This window comes from Dromaius novaehollandiae, chromosome 2, assembly GCF_036370855.1.
Source record: "Dromaius novaehollandiae isolate bDroNov1 chromosome 2, bDroNov1.hap1, whole genome shotgun sequence".
In the NCBI taxonomy this organism is placed as follows: domain Eukaryota; kingdom Metazoa; phylum Chordata; class Aves; order Casuariiformes; family Dromaiidae; genus Dromaius; species Dromaius novaehollandiae.
Window position 1 is genome coordinate 144206277 of NC_088099.1, and position 19434 is coordinate 144225710.

A 19434-nucleotide genomic window follows, 5' to 3' on the forward strand; every position below is an offset into this window, starting at 1 on the left:
GTGCTAGGGACAGGATTATCTTCCTCGCCCCCTCCCAACCTCCTGGATAAGGAGGAAGAGCCATGCAGCCCTCTGAGAATTGTCAGAGGTCCAGGTCCTTCACCTGGAGCTCTTGGGCATCGACCTACTAAGGACCATTTGAGAGTGCTTTCCTCTTCAGTGTGGACTACTTCAGTGTGCTAAGGACAACTAATAGTCTTTTTCTTTTTCACTCTTTAAGCCCAGTGACCTAAGATTGTATGGGACTTCCATTGGCAGCTTCTTCAGAGCGGCTGACAGGGAAGGAACACACACACTTTTACAGATACAACTCACATATCCTCATAGAAGGAGCAAGGGAGATCAGTTCAGCTCCTAATTTTCTCACAGTTTAGATACAGAGTTTTACTTCATGCCTGTCTCCATTCCTTCAGTGTCTGAGTTGTTTGTCCATGTGATATAACTGAAAACGAATCCATCATTGCTTGAGACAGACTTCTTGGGTAGAAGCCACAACAAGGATGTAAAACACAAAATCTCTGCCCTGCTTTTCACATTTGGGTGATATCTATTTTCCCAAATTTCACAGATGCACTGAACTTTGATGCTCAGTACATCTGAGGAGGGTGGAATGTAGCATCCTGTAGAGAGCAGAGCACATGTAGTACTGTCTAGTCTACTACTCATTAATGTGAAAGGCAAAGAAGAATTGTAAAATGCCACCAGTGCAGTGACATGATCTAAATTTAGTGACATGATTTTAGACATGGTCTAAAAACCACATGAAAGGCCACCTTCTACTGCTGTGGTAAGTACAGCGCATGCAACCAAATGCTGCAGTGCAGCAATCAGTTTCTGATTTGTTGTATTTGTGCCTTTTTTGCATTCAAATAAAGTTAAATAACATGTAGACAATACTTATCTTACATCAGTAGCTTTTACTTGAGTTATACTTGGATTACTTATTAAATGAAAAATATTATCCAGATATTTGTCACAGATGATAAAACTCCTTGTAAATGTATTCCAACCTTACAAAATCATTAATGAAAATTTACCAGCCCCCCCCAAATATTCTCCTACCAAGATACCATGATTAATATTGTACTTGTCTATCAAATTTGAAAACAACAGCAAAAAAATAAAAAATAAAACCCACCATGTACTTTGTGTACTTCAGTGAGTGAGCAGAATTTTGCAAACCTGGTCTATCCACTCTGATTCCATAAATCAGCAGTAATCCTCAACCTATTTTGCAATTCTATGCCTATATTAACTGAAATATATATATTATATATGTGTGTGTGTACACATATACAATCATTTATAGGCCATTTCTTCTGTATGCAACTGAGAAGGATCATGTCTGTTAGTAATGCTAGAAAAATATGTCATATGGTTATGCCTATTTTATGTTAGTTTTAAAGAAAAAATAGAGGGACAGCACAGGGAGAATATTAAGAGACATGCACTCTTTCATATCCGGGTTACTGAACTCAATCTCATGCAGCAGCAGATACCACAGGACAGAAAATAAAACCAGTTCTGTTTTCAGAAACAGAAATCTAGAAACTCTTCTGGCTGGATTTATGATTCGTCTGCCTTACTGGTGGTCAAAACACAGACTCTAAACATATTCATACAGACTTACACTTTTCCTCTTTACTCCCAAGCAATGCAACATGTTGAAACTATTCTGTAATTTTTTTAAACCATCTTTTGGATTCATAAATATTTACACTTAGATACTATTACTGTGCATTTCACTTTTCTCTCACCAGACCTCGTTTGTTTATTAAAATACTTTGTAATCTTTGCCTATCACACACAGCTTACCTTGAAGGGTTCAGTTCTAAAGTTATTAATTCAAATACTTCATGATATCAACACGAGCTGTGACTACACACTTCGGGAAGGAGAGTTAAATATTTTGCTTTGACTTCTGGCCTGCTACTGCATGACACAAAGCACCAGACTGAGATCAATTCCTGAAATATGTAGTCTTGGATTACGTTATGAACGTGCATACTCACAGTAGCTTCCTGGTGGTGGTCCCTACGCCATTTAAAAAGGAGCAAAAAGCTTTTTTTTTTTTTTTTTTTTTTTTTTGCATCCATCAAAAGCTGCCATGCCATTGTCTCCACACTCCTCATGACTTTCTTGCAGTGGCTGTTCCTTAGAAGACTATTAATGGGGAGTAGTCTTAGTCCTCGAGCTGTGGATTGGCTTGTCCCTTTGAAGGTACGGAAGTCTCATGCTTAATCATCAGGTATTGAGATCAGTGGCTGAGAGAGGTGCTTTGCAACCCGGCAGGCGGCCAGATTCAGCAGACCCCGCTTCTGCTATTGGTTCTCCTATTGCACTACCAGGTGGCAAGGCCAGGCTGGGTGTGCTGCACTTGCTGCATCTTCTACATGAGAAGAAACACTGTGACTTACTTTTCAAATGAGTTTGAATGCAAAGAAAGGAAGAACTACAAGTTAGTGAAGGCTACAGATAAAAGCATCCATGAACTAGGTATTGTCATTAATACGGGACTCTCTGCTGTTTAACAAAATGACAGGCGTCCCTTCATTGCTGCTTCTACACCTTCAGCCTTGTACGGTATTACAGACTTAAAATCAAGGCCATTTTGTATCCTCTACCATTTGTGTACTTGTGAAATGGCCAGCTTCAATCCTGCCCAATACTGTTGATCTGGTCAAAACTATAGACTTCAGCAAGACTTTTTGTGTGTGTAAAAATGACTGAAAAGAGACTAAGCGCTTCAAAGTTCTGCCCCACACTGGGAAAAGAAAATCCTCACATTATTTAGGTTTCTTATGTTAAATACCAGGCCAAACTGATCACTGTGCAGCTTCTTATGGCCAAGGAAGTTGCAGTCATCCATCTTGCATTTGACCTGTTTAAATTGTCCCATAATATAGAACTGATGATTTTTGTTTCTGTCTTTTTATATAAATGCTCTTAGTCAGCCACTGTGACTCATGTCTGAATACAGTTAAGATGGGGTTAATTACAGTCTCTTGCTTTTAAGCTTATGGAGCATTGCTGGTTTAAATATTTTCAAAAGTTGCTGTAAAAATGTTAGGGAAAGTTAGGTTTGAACCAATATTTTAGATCTGATCTCTACTCACCATTCAAACCTATCCCTAATGGCCTGAATTTGAGCATTCCCAGGATTTGGGAGAGTTATAATTCACATCTAAGTTTCAAATTCCTCCATGCAAGATTGTTCAAATGTGCACTTTTGGAACAGATCCACATCTAATAGGCTAAATTGTAGTCCCCAAATCAAAAGCCACATGGCATTGCTATACAGATTTTTATTTTTCCTTTATTATGTAGCCTTCAAACAATGTTCTGTCAGTCCAGCACATTGGATTAATACAAAATACCAAAATACCAAAATCAACACCAGCTACCTGCTATTGAACTCACAGATCTGTAATTGTACCAGTCATTTAATAAAGCACTTACACGATGGTCACAATGGATACTTCACTGCTGAGTAATAATTTCTCAAAGTGCTAGAGCAGACTGAAGATATGCAGGAGTCACTGAGCTGCCACAATACTTTGAGAGTATTCTAGGTATAAATGAGATCCTCCATCTATTTAATAATCATTGTGCCAAACAAATTAATATCTCAAATGCTCACTGTATTTAGTTGGATTTTTCCTCTATTTCTCTACTACTGAAAGAAAATATTTTATTTTCATGGTAACAGATCTGAAAGTGTTGACAGCAGCATTGCTTATTCCACATGTTAATTATGTATTTGTTCAGAGTATGCCGATGAACTGTGTTCATTTTTCATGTTAACTTTTCATTTCATGTCAAAGTGGAAACGTAGTAAGTGGATTTGTGCTTTTAATTTGAGATATTTCTTCTTCCTCTAAATCTTGTACATAATCCCTCTGTACCATATGCGTTTGAAATTCTTTTGTTGGCAAGAAGTTTAAAAAGAAAGTAATTCTCTCTTCTCAGAAGAGGACTCTTGAACAAAGCAAAGCAATTGTGCCATTAATGAGAAAGTTAAATGAAACAAATGACAAGACAAACAAGAAAAAAACACAACATCACACTCAAGGAATGCACAAGCACACAATAGCTTATGCAATATTCCCCATCTGTCAAAGCCAATAAATAAAGAGATTTCATTGGAAATATTTATTATAATAGTCTGTGACGCCTATGGCTCAGGAAATGCAGTCAAATAGCTTTTAGAGTTCTTAGTACTTTTCACCTGTAGGCAAGCAAATGAATTTCATCCCAGGTACGAGAGCTAGCTGAGCAGTATTGGTTTTGTAAACCCAGACCCTGGATGGGTTTGAACACCACTCATTCCTCAAAAAGGCATACTGGGCATCAAACTGGTCACATCTCTAGAGTAATTTACACCTTTACAGTTGTGTGTTTATGTATGTATATAGATGTGTATATAGAATCTATACTTCACAGATTTGCATGTGTGTGCATATATGCATAAAATTACTTTACTCAGTAAACTATTTTAGGGTCATGATGACACAGGGCTTAAGCTTGATGTATGTCATCTTTTCCTAATAAGACTTTCCAAACATTTTTTTTCTGTATAACTGTTTGAAAATGAAGATCTTCGTGTTTTATTGAAGTGTTTTGTTTTGTACCCATTTGCATTTCAGAGGACAGAGCCATTATGTTTGCTTGGCTGAGGAATACTGCTCTTTCTAGAGCTCTAATGGCTGCTGGGAAGAGAAAATAAATGCACTTCTAGGGTGGTTTCTTTGACCTAGAAAGAATATGCAAGAAAAAATTAACTTTCCCTATATTTTTTCAATTAATGGCAGGTGTTGGGCCATTTACCACAGACTACGATAAATGAATTAGTATTTTCAAGCTAATGAACCGAATGCTTGATCTGAAAATGGAGAGTGTATATCATTGTGTTTGTTTATCCTAAAGTTATGATCTTCCAAGATCATCTTAACTCCTGGCTGCTTGATCCTGAAATTTGCCGAATATATTGAACTCATTCTCTTAATTCACATCTCCAGAGGTGCTCAGCAGTGGTAGGCCTTGAGAAAACTATCCAACAGACTAAAACAGTGATTTTTTTTCTTTCCTGAAACCAGCAACACTGATGTGTCACTGCAGCTCTACCTGAGACTATATTAAAAACAAAGCAAGGAAAATCAAAACACAGAGGTACATAGGCTTAATTGGGCTTGCCAAGATAATGTAGTACTATTAATCATAGATTGTATTTTGAGGTAATAGCTAAGCATTGGAATAAGTTGCCCAGAAAGCTTTAGAAATCCTTATCGTCCTCAGTTTTAAAAACAGATAACATATGTGCATTTGTCAGGAGTGACTAAGTATTTTCAAACCCACACTGGGGAAGGGGAGTGAATAGATACTCTTGAGGGACTTATTTTCTTTGAATCCATATTCAGGTTGTTCTGAATGCTAAAGCTTAGCCTCTGCTCGAAAATCTTACTACAGTCAAGGGCTGTAACACTTCATTTGTTCTGCACCCGAAACTCCCACTGAAGCCAATTATTCAATCTAATTTAACAAAGACCACAGCTTCTCTGGCTGTGCAATTGTTGGTAACCATCAACAAACTGATTCATCTACAATTGGGCCAAATGTTACAAAATCTGTTTCTGAGTTCTTGTTTGTACCCCCATCATAAGATTACGCCAAAATTAAAGCATGCAGTACTTGAACTAACTTCAAAGGCTGAGCTTGCACTTCTAGCTAGTTCAGCCTATTTATTGGTTCATGTTTTCCATTTGGCTTCGACATCCTGTTCTTTACTGATGCCCTTCTGGAGTTTCATTTACAAATATTACGTCCCTGGTTGGTAAGCCATGCTAATTAATACTGTGGTGGAGGCTATGGATTATAGCAATCTCGTGCCTCCTGCTTGGAAAAATGCTGCAATTTTTCCACTCATTTACATGTAACACCGTATTGAACAGGGCCAAATCCATCTTAAGAAAATGTACCCTGAACTCATTTAATCAAAATATATTGAACCAAGGTTGTTTATACTATTATCTATTGCCAATTTTGTTAATCGTGAAGCTCAAATATTTCAATACAGTAGAAACTTGAGATCTACTATTTCCTAATTAGATTATATCAAACAAAAGAGTAAAGTTAAAACAGGCCATTTTAAGAATACTTTTTTAAGTTTATGCCAATGAGAAGTTTGTTAAAAAAACACTAATAGAAGATTTTACTATTTTCTGAAAGTCTCACACTTCTGATTGTGCCTAGCCGTTCAAACCTGGGACCACAACCTGACATGGATTTTAGCTATGCTGGGGATTTTGTAGTGAGCAACACACTGACTGCTAGGGTTTCAAATGTTGCTGAAGTCACGGTTATAAAGAAAATCTATTTTATATAGAGTGCCTTCTGATCTCAAATAAAAGCTATGGAGCCTTTAAAGAACATAGCAATCTTCAGTTGACAGATTCTTCCTACATGAGCATAAACAAAAGCAACGCTATTTTTTAAGAAGAGGTAACATCTTTTATTAGACCAGGTCACGTAACTGGAAACAATGGACATGCTTTCAGGCTCACAATTCATTCATCAGGTCATAAACAGGTCAACAGATACATCATGTTTGGGGTACTTGTTATTTTATTCCTGTTATTAATTGCGTTCATGAACTTGCCTTTCATAAATGGACAGAATTTCAGTTGACATAACTGCGATAAGATGATATAAGGCACAAAACAAATCCGCAAGAGACCCCCCCCCTTCCTCCTCCTAGACTGTCATTTCAGAACCAGAAAGGGAAATTTGCCAGCATCTCATAACATTTGTCATGTCATCACCTCAACATGAATTAAAACAGATTAAAATGAAAGATTTATAAACTTATGAGAAAAAGGTTTAAAAACTTGCTATTGGAAACAACTGCAAAACAACTCCGTGGCATGCTAACCGGGACCTAGGCCAGTCTTTTTGGACAGCATGAGCCCTGCCTTTGAAGGGCTAGATCTAATAAAGAACATAGATGCCTCTAACTTAAATCCCACGACAGCAAGTTTTTTGGGTGTCACCCTTTCAGAGGGCAGTGCAGCCCCGAGCAAGCCCCCTTCCCCTCTCGGTGCAGCCCCCGGCGCGAGCGCGGGCCTCAGCTGGCATGCCACGCCAAGAGCTGCCTAAAACGAGCAGCCTTGAACCTGACCCAGGAAGGAGGGCAAATTTTACATCTTGTGGAGACTGGGCACGAGCTGCTATTTGAGGGAGGCTTTCCCACTTCACGGCCACTGCTTTATGCCCACAGATAATCCTGGCTGCAGCCTTTTTGTCAGAATTAATTCCCTGAACAAAATGATAGCTCGATGAACAGCAGCAGTTGGCCACTTTCTGCTTTCCTGGATGTCAGATGATCGCTTGTCAGATCGAGTAAAAAGAAAAGCTAACAAAGGGTCTGATCTAAAGCCTATTTAGGCATTAAGAACACATTTGTTTTGATGGCTTTGGACTACTGAAATGTACCCGTGAATCTTCTGCTTAGGCTTCCTGTAAAACACCCAGGAAGAAGCAGGAGGGAGCTGGTAAAACACCGTGTGTTTTACCACACGCGGACTGCGGGGCAGCCCGTACAGACGTTGTCTTCCTCATAATAAAGTTTCCGTACGATGGATGAGGTTTGAAGCGGGAGAATTTTGCCTTGTGTGAGACTTGACCACCTTACAGCACCTGAACGAAACGGTGAAAGGAGCCCAAAAGTTTGGCCTTTTGTCCTTGCACTACCACGATCCTCGCTTTCATTTTCAAAAGGAGGAATTTTGCCGTCATGTTGCTATTACTTTCAGGGGCTGAATCCAGGCTAACGATACTTGCGGCCTACGTATGATGGGCTGTTATTTGCTGTGGTTGGTGCAGTGAATTATGTGTAACAATTTCATATGTTGACAAGTTAAACTGCAGATTGGAGTATTTGTGGGGGTGGTTTAACACTGTAGGTTGCTGTCTGGATAAACAGGGATGAGAAATGAAAAGAATTACCCAGAATAAGGCATTTCTCAGCAAATACAGAGTGAAGGACTAGTATAAAAACATTACTTTGATGACTTTATTCTCATTGCAGCCAAGCTATATAATGTTTAAAAAGACAAAAGAATTCTGGCATCAGTAAAAGGGATTTAAGCAAGGAACAGGGATTGGAAGAAGGTGTCTCTGTGTGCACATTTTTGTGTTTTTCTAAGAAATCAGATTATAATGTGGAACCTTTCTGGCAATACATGATAAAGTTAGACTTGTCTTAGCTAAGCTTTTAGGCAAGAATGACATATATACAGGGTACTACTTGTTTTAAAATCCAGTTTATCTATCTAAACCATTTTTTCCTGTTGCTAAAATAAGCGATGTATTTGCTTCAGCCAGGCCCTCTGAACCTGGAGGATTTCAGCGTGATAACAACTAACACAGAACCATGCTCCAGTTCAGGAAAAACAAGAAAAAAAAAGAAGAAAGGCAATGTAGCACCTGCCTGAGCGCAGGCTCAGGTCAAAGCTGTGGGACCTGGTGTAGTTTCTAGCTCTTGGGCCTGGGTTCACACCTTAGCCATGTCTTGACTGCAGGGTGGGAGGAGAGAAAGGAGTGAGGACCACAATTCCTAAATCCTCTGGGTGGCCCTGGAAGGAGACTAGGGTTTGTGGGCAGGGAGGGAGTCACGGCGAGCTTCACCAGTTCTGCAAGACGGAAGAGTGGAGGACCCGACCGGCAGAGACGCTGCAGACAGCACCTGCCGTGCAGGTTAGGCTCTGCCACAGGGACCAGAAAGAGGACACAGGAACAGCAAGACATTTGCCAAGTTAGGAAATAGCTGAGCCTCTTTTTTCAATAATATGATGATACCAAACAAGGGACCACTCGTAATTATATTACTATTTGATGTGTACAAAAATATCAGAATCTGTCTCCTTCCAAATTGAACAAAGCTTAAGAAATTGGTTTTTTGATTTTTTTTCTACTTCAGAAGCATTCATAAAATCAACAAAGGCTTGTGAAATCCCTGTCCACTCCATTTATTCTGATTTGAACTTCTGCTTTTTTTCTCCTTTGTTTATAATGCTCTTTTGGAAGTCTGAAAATATTTTTCTTCCCCCTACCAATTTTGTATTTTTCCATTTAGGAATCATTGATTCACCCTTTTTTTTTGTACAGCTGGCATTCCAGTTTTGTAAAACAACTTCTCGTGCCATAATATCTTTGTTTGTTCCACAGCACCATTGATTGATGTCAACACAGCTGTGGGAAAAGAGGATTTAATTAGTTAATTTCTGGCACAGAAATGGGAGAAGGAGCACAAATGTATGCATTTTCATATGTGGCACACAGCTAGCAGCTAGCATTGTTTATTTTTTTTTTCTTTTTGTGATAGAGAGGTAGATTTTATATTAAACTGTTTGGAAAAGCAGCTGGCTCTGGAGATTGGTGATGTCCCATGTGACCTTTTTTCCAGTAGATTTTTGGTTCTAATTTGATCCAGATTATGATTATCTGACAGTCATTCCCATCTAAAGACTTTGTGGCCTATGCAAAATCACTTGATTGTCACAATCCTGTTCTTAGTGGGTTCCAGTCCACACCGCAGAAAGTACTATCCTAAGTATCACAGCTGGCAGTCTTTGTGGAAAAGGCAAGGATTCAGCACCCTATCTTTCTCTCACTCAAGTTAGTGGTAAATTTTATTTTAAATTCAATGGGAGCATAAATAAAAAAGGTTTTAGCTTTAATGCCTTTCTTTCTTCCTCAAAAGATGATCCATTTCTAGGACACCATGAAGAAGCTTCAATTGCTGCTGGTGCTACCACATTTTGGAGATAAAAAGAGGACTGTAGACTCTAGTTAATAACTGTGGCACCTTTCAAGCAAACAGGCCTAACATTAATGTTCAAAAGACAACTGGAACAGGTGCCAGAAGCCTCAGGGACTGGGTGGCCAGGGAAGGAAATGACTGCTGCTGTCCGTGTGCTGTATGCCCCAGTGTTCGCAGAGGGTTTTTCTGCTCAGATGCATTTGGGTGCACTGGGCCAGCTCAGGTGCAGCATGGCAGCCAGCCTCGTAAGCCCGCTCAGATATAAGACTGATAGGAAGCAACTCTGTGCACTGACTTAATGGCACTGGTAATCTCTGCTCTCCTTCCACTGCTCCTCCGCCTATGTATCCTGTATCCTTTTTAATCCCTTATCTGCACAGTCCCAGACTGCCCTTTATGGAGAACAATAAACAGTTGGCCCTATGTTCCACAGAATGATGTCAAATAATAACAATTGGCACTTCATTTAACATCTCAACTATAACATATCCTAGGCACAGGGGGAAACACAGGCAATATTTTAATGACATGGCCAGCCGTGAAGCAAGTCAGTGAAAAACAGAAATCAGATTTTTGTGTATGCAGACCCAGGTCCATCCACCAAAGTATTCTTTCTCGTGCAGACTGATGTTTATAGATAAATTCCTACGACACAATTTATAATGATAGTAGCCATGAAAACTGCTATGATTCTATTCTAATTAATCTTACTCTTTTTTTCTGACATTATGTAACATGAGGATTAGTTAAGTGGAGCTTTTAAGATCTCCTACACGACTCTCCCTGCTATTCCTTTTCTGTTTTCCATTCCCCAGGCCCCACCAGCCTCCCTTAGTAACAACAGTACCATACTGGACCCCAGTCTTTCTTTAGGCCCTCTCATTCAAGTTATATTTAAATCTTGTCCATCTTTCTGTATGACAGAAAAACCTGTTGGCCAGACATTCTTCATTTTGGTCTCAATTATTGTAACAAACTTTTCTCCAGTTTGAAAAATGCTTTCCAAATTCTCTCTTCAAAATGCTGTTGCAAAAACCATTCTCCCAGTTTGTTGCCTTAACTGTATGATTTCTCTCTGCAATTTGCTACAGATATCCTTCTCTTTCTTGACCTCATCAAACAAAAAGCTACTTGTCTTCAGTTTTAAGGGCCTATCTCCCCTGTCATTTGATGTCAAGATCCGCTGGCTTTGTCAAGGCAATACTAGGCATGAATAAATGTCTCACTGCACAGGATAGGCTTTAATTCCTTTAAATTCCTCCTGCCTTTTCCAGGCAGGAATTTTCAGCATTTAGTGTAAATTCCACAGAGACTATCTAGGAATAAAAACAGTGACAATGCCGTACTTAGGTGGTGAGTATGTGGAAACCATGGGCAAAGCACATAGGTACCTTATTTCCAAGAAAGGTACAAAAATTGATTACAGATCAGTGGCTAAGGTATGTCTAGAAAGGTCTAGAAATTGCTTCAAGGACCACAAAGATGATTAGGACACTGGAGCATCTCTCATATGAAGTAGGCTGCAAGAGCTGGGACTGCTCAACCTGGAGAAGGCTCGGGGGGGATCTGATCGACGTGTTTATACATGGGGGGTGTTAAGAGGATGAGGCCAAATGCTTCTCAGTGGTGCTCTGTGACAGGAGAGGCAATGGGCACAAACTGAAACACAGGAAGCTCCATTTGAACACAAGAAAACCCTTCACTGTGAGGCTGGTTGAATCCTGGCACAGGCTGTCCAGAGAGGCTGTGGAGTCTCCATCCTTGGAGATACTCAAAACCCAACTGGACAGGGACCTGGGAAGCCTGCTCTAGGTGACCCTGCTCCAGCAGAGGGGTTGGACCAGACGATCTCCAGAGGTCCCTTCCAACCCCTACTCTTCTGCAATTCTGTGGTTTGTTTCTAGGCCTGATCAACCATTCCCCCTCCGGCCCGGACATGGATGCTGCGCAGCGCCAGGCCCGCCGCGCCCCGCCCCCGCCTCCCGCAGTGCGCTCAGCAGCGGCGTTTGAGCCGAGCCGCTCGCCGTAGTGAGGAGCCCGTGTGCCGCGCATGCGCAGTAGGGGCGCCGCAGTGGGTGCTCGGCTCGCGGGACGGAAGGACGGTGGTCGGCTCGCGCCGAGGTGAGCCTGCGGCCCCTCCCCGCTTCGCGCGCCCGCCCGCGGCCACCTCCCCTTTCCCAACGGCCGCCAACGGTCGCCAACCGCCGCGCCCCCCTCAGCCGCGCTCCCGCCGCCGGCGCGGCAGGCCGTGACCTCTGCGCGTCCCCGAGGATGGCGGGGACACGCCCTGCGGCGGCCGCCCCCCCCCCCGCCTCGCGGTGGGCAGCCAGGGGCCGCGGCGCTCTCTGTGAGGGGGGCGGGGAGGGGCAGTGCGGGGATTGTCTCAGCCTTGTGCAGGCGCTGCGGTTCCTTCCCTCAGGTAGTGGCGGCGGCCCCGCGCCTGACCGCACGGAGAGCAGTTACTGCTCTTCAATGCAAGAGGAGAGGGGCGTGCGCGGCTGGGGGCAGCACCGAGCTCCTTGGGCCCAGCGGGGCCACGTCCCGGCTTTGCTCCTGCTCGGTGACCCTGTGAGCGCAGGAGGCTGCACCCTGCGGCGGGGGAGCACTGCCCTGGGGCCTCTCCGCACTGAGTTGTATCTAATGACAGCTGCCTGCTGCAGGGCTTGTAGATTGTTAGTAAAATCCTACTGAATACATAAAATCCTTTAATGCAATCGGGCTTGCATTTTTTTTTTAATAACTGGTTTAAGGGGCATGTGTTTTACCTTAGAAGTGAATAAAATGTGATTGATGTCCTGGAGGTCTTCTGGTGTAATCAATAGTAGGCCTGACATAGACCCTGCAGGGAAGGATGGATTTAGTATGAACAGGGAAGGCCAATCTGGCTGCTGTAACTATTGGATGTAAAGGATGAAAAGTCTTACTTAGGTTCCTGTCATTAAAGATTGTCCTTGAATGTTGTACATCAAATATTCTCACTGAAAAGTCAAATAGAGGGAAGCTCTGTTGCTTACTTTGTGAAGATGCCAATTACACATTTCTCAAAGGCACGGTCCTTCTAGAATAGAGTTATAGAAAACTGGTTAAGTAGAGCTGCTTGTCCCTGAGTTACCTTCCCATCGCTCTCTCTTTTTTTTTTCTCCTGCTAGGAGATAGAATCACCATGTCATCTGCACTATTGCCTAAGCCACAAATGAGGCGCCTTCTGGCCAGACGGATGAAGTTTCATCTTTTTGGGGCATTTTTTGTATCTGTGGGATGTGCAGCTTTGTACAAGGTAAGAGCTTTACTTGTTGAACTATAAATCGGTCTCATTAGAGTGCTAAAAATTCATTAACGTTGCTTTGTTAAGATTTGGTTGAGCTCTTCATCAGAAAATTTTAGTAATGAATTTTTCCAAAACATGAATAGATCTTCTTAATCTTCATTTGAAGAAGTGCTATGAATAAACTGATCTCATAAGTTCTGTGACCTGTGCAATTCATGACAACATAACCTTGAGGCTCCTAATCCTAGACTACTCTTGATCATTCACACACAACTGATGCTTCTCAGGTCTATCTGTCTTGTAGATAGCCTGTGACTCTTGAATCTAGGATATTGTGAGGGAGAGTGAGTTGTCAAAGTCTTATTTTGTGTCTAGATTGACTTTAGAAATCATCTATGTAAGCAAGTTGGAGAATCCGCCCTTCAATCTGAAGATCTTTATGTGGGGAGGGCTAGTATGGTCCTTTTTTACTTCCTTGTGAAATAGTATGTGGAAATGGATATCATAAGTTGCATTTTTATTGTGGGCAATTATAATGCGTAAAGCAAGCAACACAGTTTGCTTGCTTGCACGGTTTACATGGAAGAGCTGGTTTTGGTTCACCATTGAACTCATTCATGTACAGTTTGCAACTTTTAAGTAATTGGGAAATTATTGGTAAAGGCAACTAGAAGTTAAATTAATTTCAGGTTGTTCTGTGCTAAAACATCACTGTCAACTTACTAAAGTCCCTGGAGACCAATAAATGTCTATCAGAAACAATAAGCTTGCACAGCTAAAGCTGAGCACCCACTTAACACATCTGTTAAGATGTAGGCAAGTTTGTTTGTGATCAGACTTGCAATATATGTATATTTAAAAAAAAAAAAAGTCTAATTTTTGGCAACACAGCAAGAAGCCCTGAGTAGATGAGCTTTGTGCTGTGATTCTATACTCAGTAAAAAATAAACAGTTCTCTGCCAGTTGAGCAAGTTAGACGAGCTCTGTTGTACTTCGGATGAATGAGTGCCCAGAGAGTCGGGACCATGTCTTCTGATGTCAGTGAGCTGTAAGATTGGCTTGGCAGTCTCCTAAAATTTTATCATGCTTCTGTAGTTGACCTAAAATGTAGCTCAAATGTAATAAATTATTTTAGGAAGCCCTTTTATCTCGAGTTTTAGTTCTGCAACTGCCCACAGGCATACTCAAGACTTGCCATAACTGCTTGTTTTATGAAAGCCATTAGCAAGATGGGCAGAGGACACTTAGTTATCAGTATAGACTAAATGTTTCTGAATTTTAAAAATGTAGCATGCTGTCTTGTGACTGGCTTTCATTTTTAGGTTTCATTTTAGACATTTGTTTTCCTGACCAACAGTCAAGTAGCCCAAATTCGACCAGGTACAAACTAGTATTTTACTATTTCTGTCTTTGAGCTAAAGGCTTTTTAGGCTGATATGCACTGATACAAATCCTGCCATTACTAGACAAAAACTTTCTGCGTGTCTAGCTGTGGAGGCTTTAATTCTGTGTATTACATTCCAGTTTGGTGTTGCTGAACCCAGAAAAAGAGCTTATGCAGAGTTCTATAAAAACTATGATCCCATGAAGGACTTTGAAGCCATGAGAGCAGCTGGTGTGTTTGAGTCTGCACAGCCCAAATGATGGTAACCTGCATTAACAGGTAATAAGCTACTCTACATTAGAGTAAAAACAAGTTAAATTGTTTCAGTGAAATCTTGTGCTTCTATTCTGAGGCTCTTCGTTTTCTGTCGAATAGAAAGGGGCTTTGAAGAGAAAGGATACAAATTGCACTCCTCAACAGAGACCTGGGGCTAGCCCAAAACATTAGGAAATAGGGGAATTGGGGAAGGGAGGAAGGGGTCAGGTCAGAATGGGAAGCTCCTAAATACCTTTTGGGTAATTTGTTTAACTCGTGTGATACAGCATACTTCTGCACTGTATGATGCCAGGCCTTTCCCTCCTCTTACAGCTGCATTCAGAACAGTTCTGTTTACGCATGGAAGGGAGTGGAAGCTCTGTATAAGACTTGCCTGACTTAGGATATTTATTATATTGATGCTGTCACATCTTTAATTGGATAGTATGCAACTTTCTAATTCTACTACTGTCATGCTCATGGTGGTTTGGTGAATGAGAAAATGGAAAGGCTGTTTCTCTCTTGTAGCATAGATTTTAAAAAACAGAGACAACTTCCACATATCCTTTTGTCTTCCGAAGTTGATGAGAGGGGAGAGACAACTAGTCATGAGGAAAAAAAATATGTGTGTGTGTGTATGTGTATTTAAAAAAATAATGGTGGCATACGGCCTCTTATGTGATAATAGGTATTCAGATTTTCCCCTTACTGAATTAAGCCTGAATAGAACTTTGTTCATGATATTATTTTCCGAGCACTTAACACTGTGTTTTGTTCTAAGACTACCAAACTTCATTCCCCCTTGCTTGCTAATGCCAGGAAAAAAAAAAAACCTTGATTTCAATCTTGTCATAACTGTTAATAAGTATGCTCACTCAGCTGCACAAACTCATGACGTGACAGCTCAACGAAGAATTCCTCCCCCCTTCTTCATCCATGTTTCTTGCATTGAGTCCTCTGCTTCTCTTAAAATGGCTTCAAACTAATCTAGAATGATAGCTTTTTCATTCTTTTGGAATGTTTTTATATTGTGATCACTGCATGATAATCTGTGGCTCTAATTATCCTCGACAGCTGGATTTTCTCAGCCTGTTTGGTTAAGGCAGCAAAATGGAATAAAACATTTGTACTTAAGAGTATTAATAAAAAGTTCTGTTGTGTGACAATCTATGGATATCTGGTTTCTGCGTAACACTATTACATAAAAGAAGCATAGCTTCAGCTCTTCCAGTAGATATAAAAAAAGACGGCAGTCCCTTTGTTATTTTTTCTTAAGGAAAATTTTTCTATTCTTTAGCTATGAATACAGAACAGAGAAATAATGAAATGATAAACTTACCGTTTTAAAATGTTGGTATTTCTGTCTCTAGTTCAGTCCTATTGCTAATATATAGGCGCTTTTAAACTTTTTTAGGCACTGGAATTACATTCTTTAGCCAGGTGGCCTTCATCAGAATATTTTGTCAACAAAGATGCATGTTAAAATTTAATTGCAGTCTTGAACAGTATTTTTCAGTGCAAATTGAGCTCTGCTCTCAGTTGAGTTGTGCTCCTGTTTGCAGCTAAAAGAAATCAAGTTGCAGATTGTGCACACCTTTTAACATTAAAAATTTCCCAAACAGTTTTTCCATTCCTCTATTACACCAGCTTAAAAGAAAATGTGAAGGACAAATTTTCATATGTCACTTTGAATTGTGCCTCTTACCCCTTATTTTATATAAATAAGAACTTTTTTCAGTCCTTCATAGTTGAAAGACAGATTTTTTTTTTTTTTTTTTTAATTTCATGCCTGGGTAGAGCAGCACATGAATACCTAAGTATAAGAGGGAGAAGGCAATGTGAGTGTTTCCAGTGTTTAAAAAAGACTGTGGAAAGGGCAAGTACACAAAATAGATGGAAGACATTTCCATTTGACTCAGTAGCTTAAATGTTAGTTATGAAAGTTGGGCTGAGGTTAAATTTTATGCTTTTTTGGGGGTAGTTACCTAAAATGTACAGTGTTCATGCATATTCTACATCTGTTCTAATTTTATTGGAGTATGTCTTATGATGTATGGCAGTAAATTCAGTGATTTAACTTCATTTAAATACTCACTCTATAATTCAGTACTTGCCCCACAAATTGAGGAAAGGGTGGGCAGGGAGGAGCGCCTCTTTAGTTAAGGTGTTAGCTTGGAACTCAGTACTGAGTTCGTTCCTGCTTGGTGTGTAGAGAACTTGGTATCTGAGCGTGATTTTACAATGTTTTAGCTATTCGGTACAGGCTTTGTGTGGTGGTACTGATAATGTACAATGCAAGTGTGACAATTGGTGAGGAGTATCCTACCTCTACAGTGTGTTCAGTAATGTAATAAAGGGGGCAAGCTAAAGAGTTTGGCGCTAACCACTTGCATGACTCTTGTCATGGAGTACAGCTGGTCTTGGATTGTGTCCAGTATGTGGAGAAGCAATTTGAATTTGGTTTTCTTCCTTCCTTGGTAGATTGCCTACACCACTTGTTTCTTCCCTGGCTCCTCTCTGAAAGTTGCATTCTTTTCTCTTTCAGGCCCTTAATGCTTATCAAGATTGATTCAGTTATCAGTGCGGCATGTATAGTGAATCTTAAGTGCTGTGCAGTATTGTTCCAGCTTTTGATTTGTTCCATGTTTCACTTCTGTTTGCCACATGAAGTGTGTGTGACTCTTAAACCATCAGGAAATAACAAGGGGAATTCCTCTAGACTAAACCACTGCATAAACATTTCCCTCTCTTGCTTTGCATTCATACATACTAATGTGTTTATTTAAAGAGTAAGAAGTTTGACCAACTTAACATTTTTTTTTTTATCTTGCAGATTCCCTTCAATCTAAGGAGACTTGATGGTCGAACCTTACTTGTTCACTGAATTATAAAGAAGTGTAATGCACTTCAATCCGTGACAAGCGCTAATATAACTCAATAAATAAAATACTTATGTCACTGGAGTGTAGCTGTCCTCATTAATATTGAAATGTTTAGATGCTGAGAAGAGTAGTGGAAAGTCTTCATAAATTGGTTGAGACTATTAAGCCTGGCTTTTTTTCCCCCAAGAATTTGCACCTTTCTTTTGGCTAAATTCCACATTTGATAGCAAAGTATATTCTTTAGCAATTACAGCTAGGTTGAGTTTTTCACTGCTAACAGGAATTTGCAAGAAGAGTGTAGTTGTTAAGAGGAAGGGAGTGGCTGGATTTCTGGAAGGGTCTCAGTTACCTCTTGGTTCAGAAGGCGAAGTGACCTTGAGATAAAAGAACTTGGAGAGGAATTCTGGAAATACACCAGAGCGCCTTCAGATCTTTCTGCTGCCATCACTGTCTTGCTTTCCTCACAGCAGCAGTGTGTTGCATCAAGACTTAGGAACTACTCAAATGACTCTATGCAATGGGTAACTATAACAGGAAAATGACTCTAAACTGGAGGTACGTACATACGTATGTATTTGATGTACAACGGGAAGGATTATTAAAGCAATGGAAAAGAGGAAGCAGTTTAGGATATTGTGATAATGGAACTCTTTGCCACTCCTTGTAGGCAGACATCTTTTATTATCTGGAACTATCCAGCTAAGCATAGTCTTGATCTAGGTTATCTTCTGTGTAGTCCGAGACTGTATCGTCTGTTGTGTGCCTCATTACCAGACATGTGGAACGTGGTTTTTGCATTGCCTATAGCTGAGGTTCGAGGTAGTGCTGGGACTGTGGCTCCGTGCTGCTTAATGTGGGTGCTGTAAGAGGAGCCAAATCTGATCATGTGAAAGAAGGGAAGGCTTTGTATGAAGAAGCATGACAAATTAAGCCATCTGTATTGTATTTAAAGGTCTTAAGTTCAAATTCTGTTTGGCATAACTTTTATTATTTTAAATGGACCATTAACTTAACACTGAATAGGTATCAGTGAGCAACATTTGCACTAATGAAAGCTATTTAAGTAGCATATTTGATCCAGAACACTAGTATGCAGGAACAAGGGATTTTTCTTTAAACTTCCCATACACACAGTGCTTCCTTTGACCAAAGAAATAACTTGACATTGGTGGTGCAGGGGAAACTATCTAGTAATCAAAATGCTCCCTGCTCCTATAAATGTAAACTGAAGCTTAACAATAGCAAATGATAGCAATTTATCTTCCAAATGTACAGTATAAACATTGTATGCCATTAAGCACCGACTAACATTTTCTTGGGCATGTCTGCACGTTGTAATAGCCTGGGCTCTTTAGTCATACTGACAGCTTCAGAGGCAAAGGACCTTGCTACTGCTAGGTGTGCTGGCTGATAGAACTGGCTTCCCTCACAGCTCTAGCCCATATATTTTTCCCAGTTGCTTTGACTTAATTTACTTTTAAATTCTAAAAGTCTTACAAATTGTTATAGCCAACAGCAGTTACAGTCTGTCTGTGCATTCTGGTTCTTACTACTAGCAGTAACTTAAAGAAATGTGAGTCTTGTGCCTAAAGATAGCTTCTGATTGTACAGCAGAGCACCAGATCAAAGGTGTCTTTGGCTAAATGCATTAAAGAAAAAAGTGAGGTCTTCCTTTTATGTTTGCGCTTTGGAATTCATCAGGTTATAACTGTTACTTTCTTTATAATGATGTTAAGGTTTCACAGGGGCTGCAAAACAAATGCATCCTTTTGGCAGGCAATAAAAAACAGCCCATAGCTGCGTATTAGGATAGCTGAGTATTAGGATA

At 40.4% G+C, this 19434-nt stretch overlaps 1 protein-coding gene across 2 annotated transcripts; it reads left to right on the plus strand.

Annotated features, from left to right (window-relative positions):
- The first annotated feature begins 11746 nt into the window (after positions 1-11746).
- LOC112994976 (cytochrome c oxidase subunit 6C) lies at positions 11747-17687 on the plus strand. Of its 2 annotated transcripts, none has more exons than XM_026119666.2 (4): positions 11747-11938; positions 12967-13094; positions 14610-14748; positions 17558-17687. In XM_026119666.2, exons 1-3 carry the CDS (start codon positions 11758-11760, stop codon positions 14727-14729), a joined length of 429 nt encoding a protein of 142 aa, XP_025975451.2. In that variant the 5' UTR covers positions 11747-11757; the 3' UTR covers positions 14730-14748; positions 17558-17687. The 2 variants fall into 2 exon arrangements, with proteins under 2 accessions (XP_025975451.2, XP_064363739.1); XM_064507669.1 differs by having other exon boundaries at positions 15058-17645.
- The last annotated feature ends 1747 nt before the right edge of the window (positions 17688-19434 follow it).

Bases quoted from the DNA above. Each gene is read 5' to 3' on its own strand.
- LOC112994976 (XM_026119666.2), top strand. From the start codon at position 11,758: ATGCTGCGCAGCGCCAGGCCCGCCGCGCCCCGCCCCCGCCTCCCGCAG. The intron at 11,939-12,966 runs GTGAGCCTGCGG...TTCTCCTGCTAG, and splicing joins GGTGGTCGGCTCGCGCCGAG to GAGATAGAATCACCATGTCA. The intron at 13,095-14,609 runs GTAAGAGCTTTA...ATTACATTCCAG, and splicing joins GATGTGCAGCTTTGTACAAG to TTTGGTGTTGCTGAACCCAG.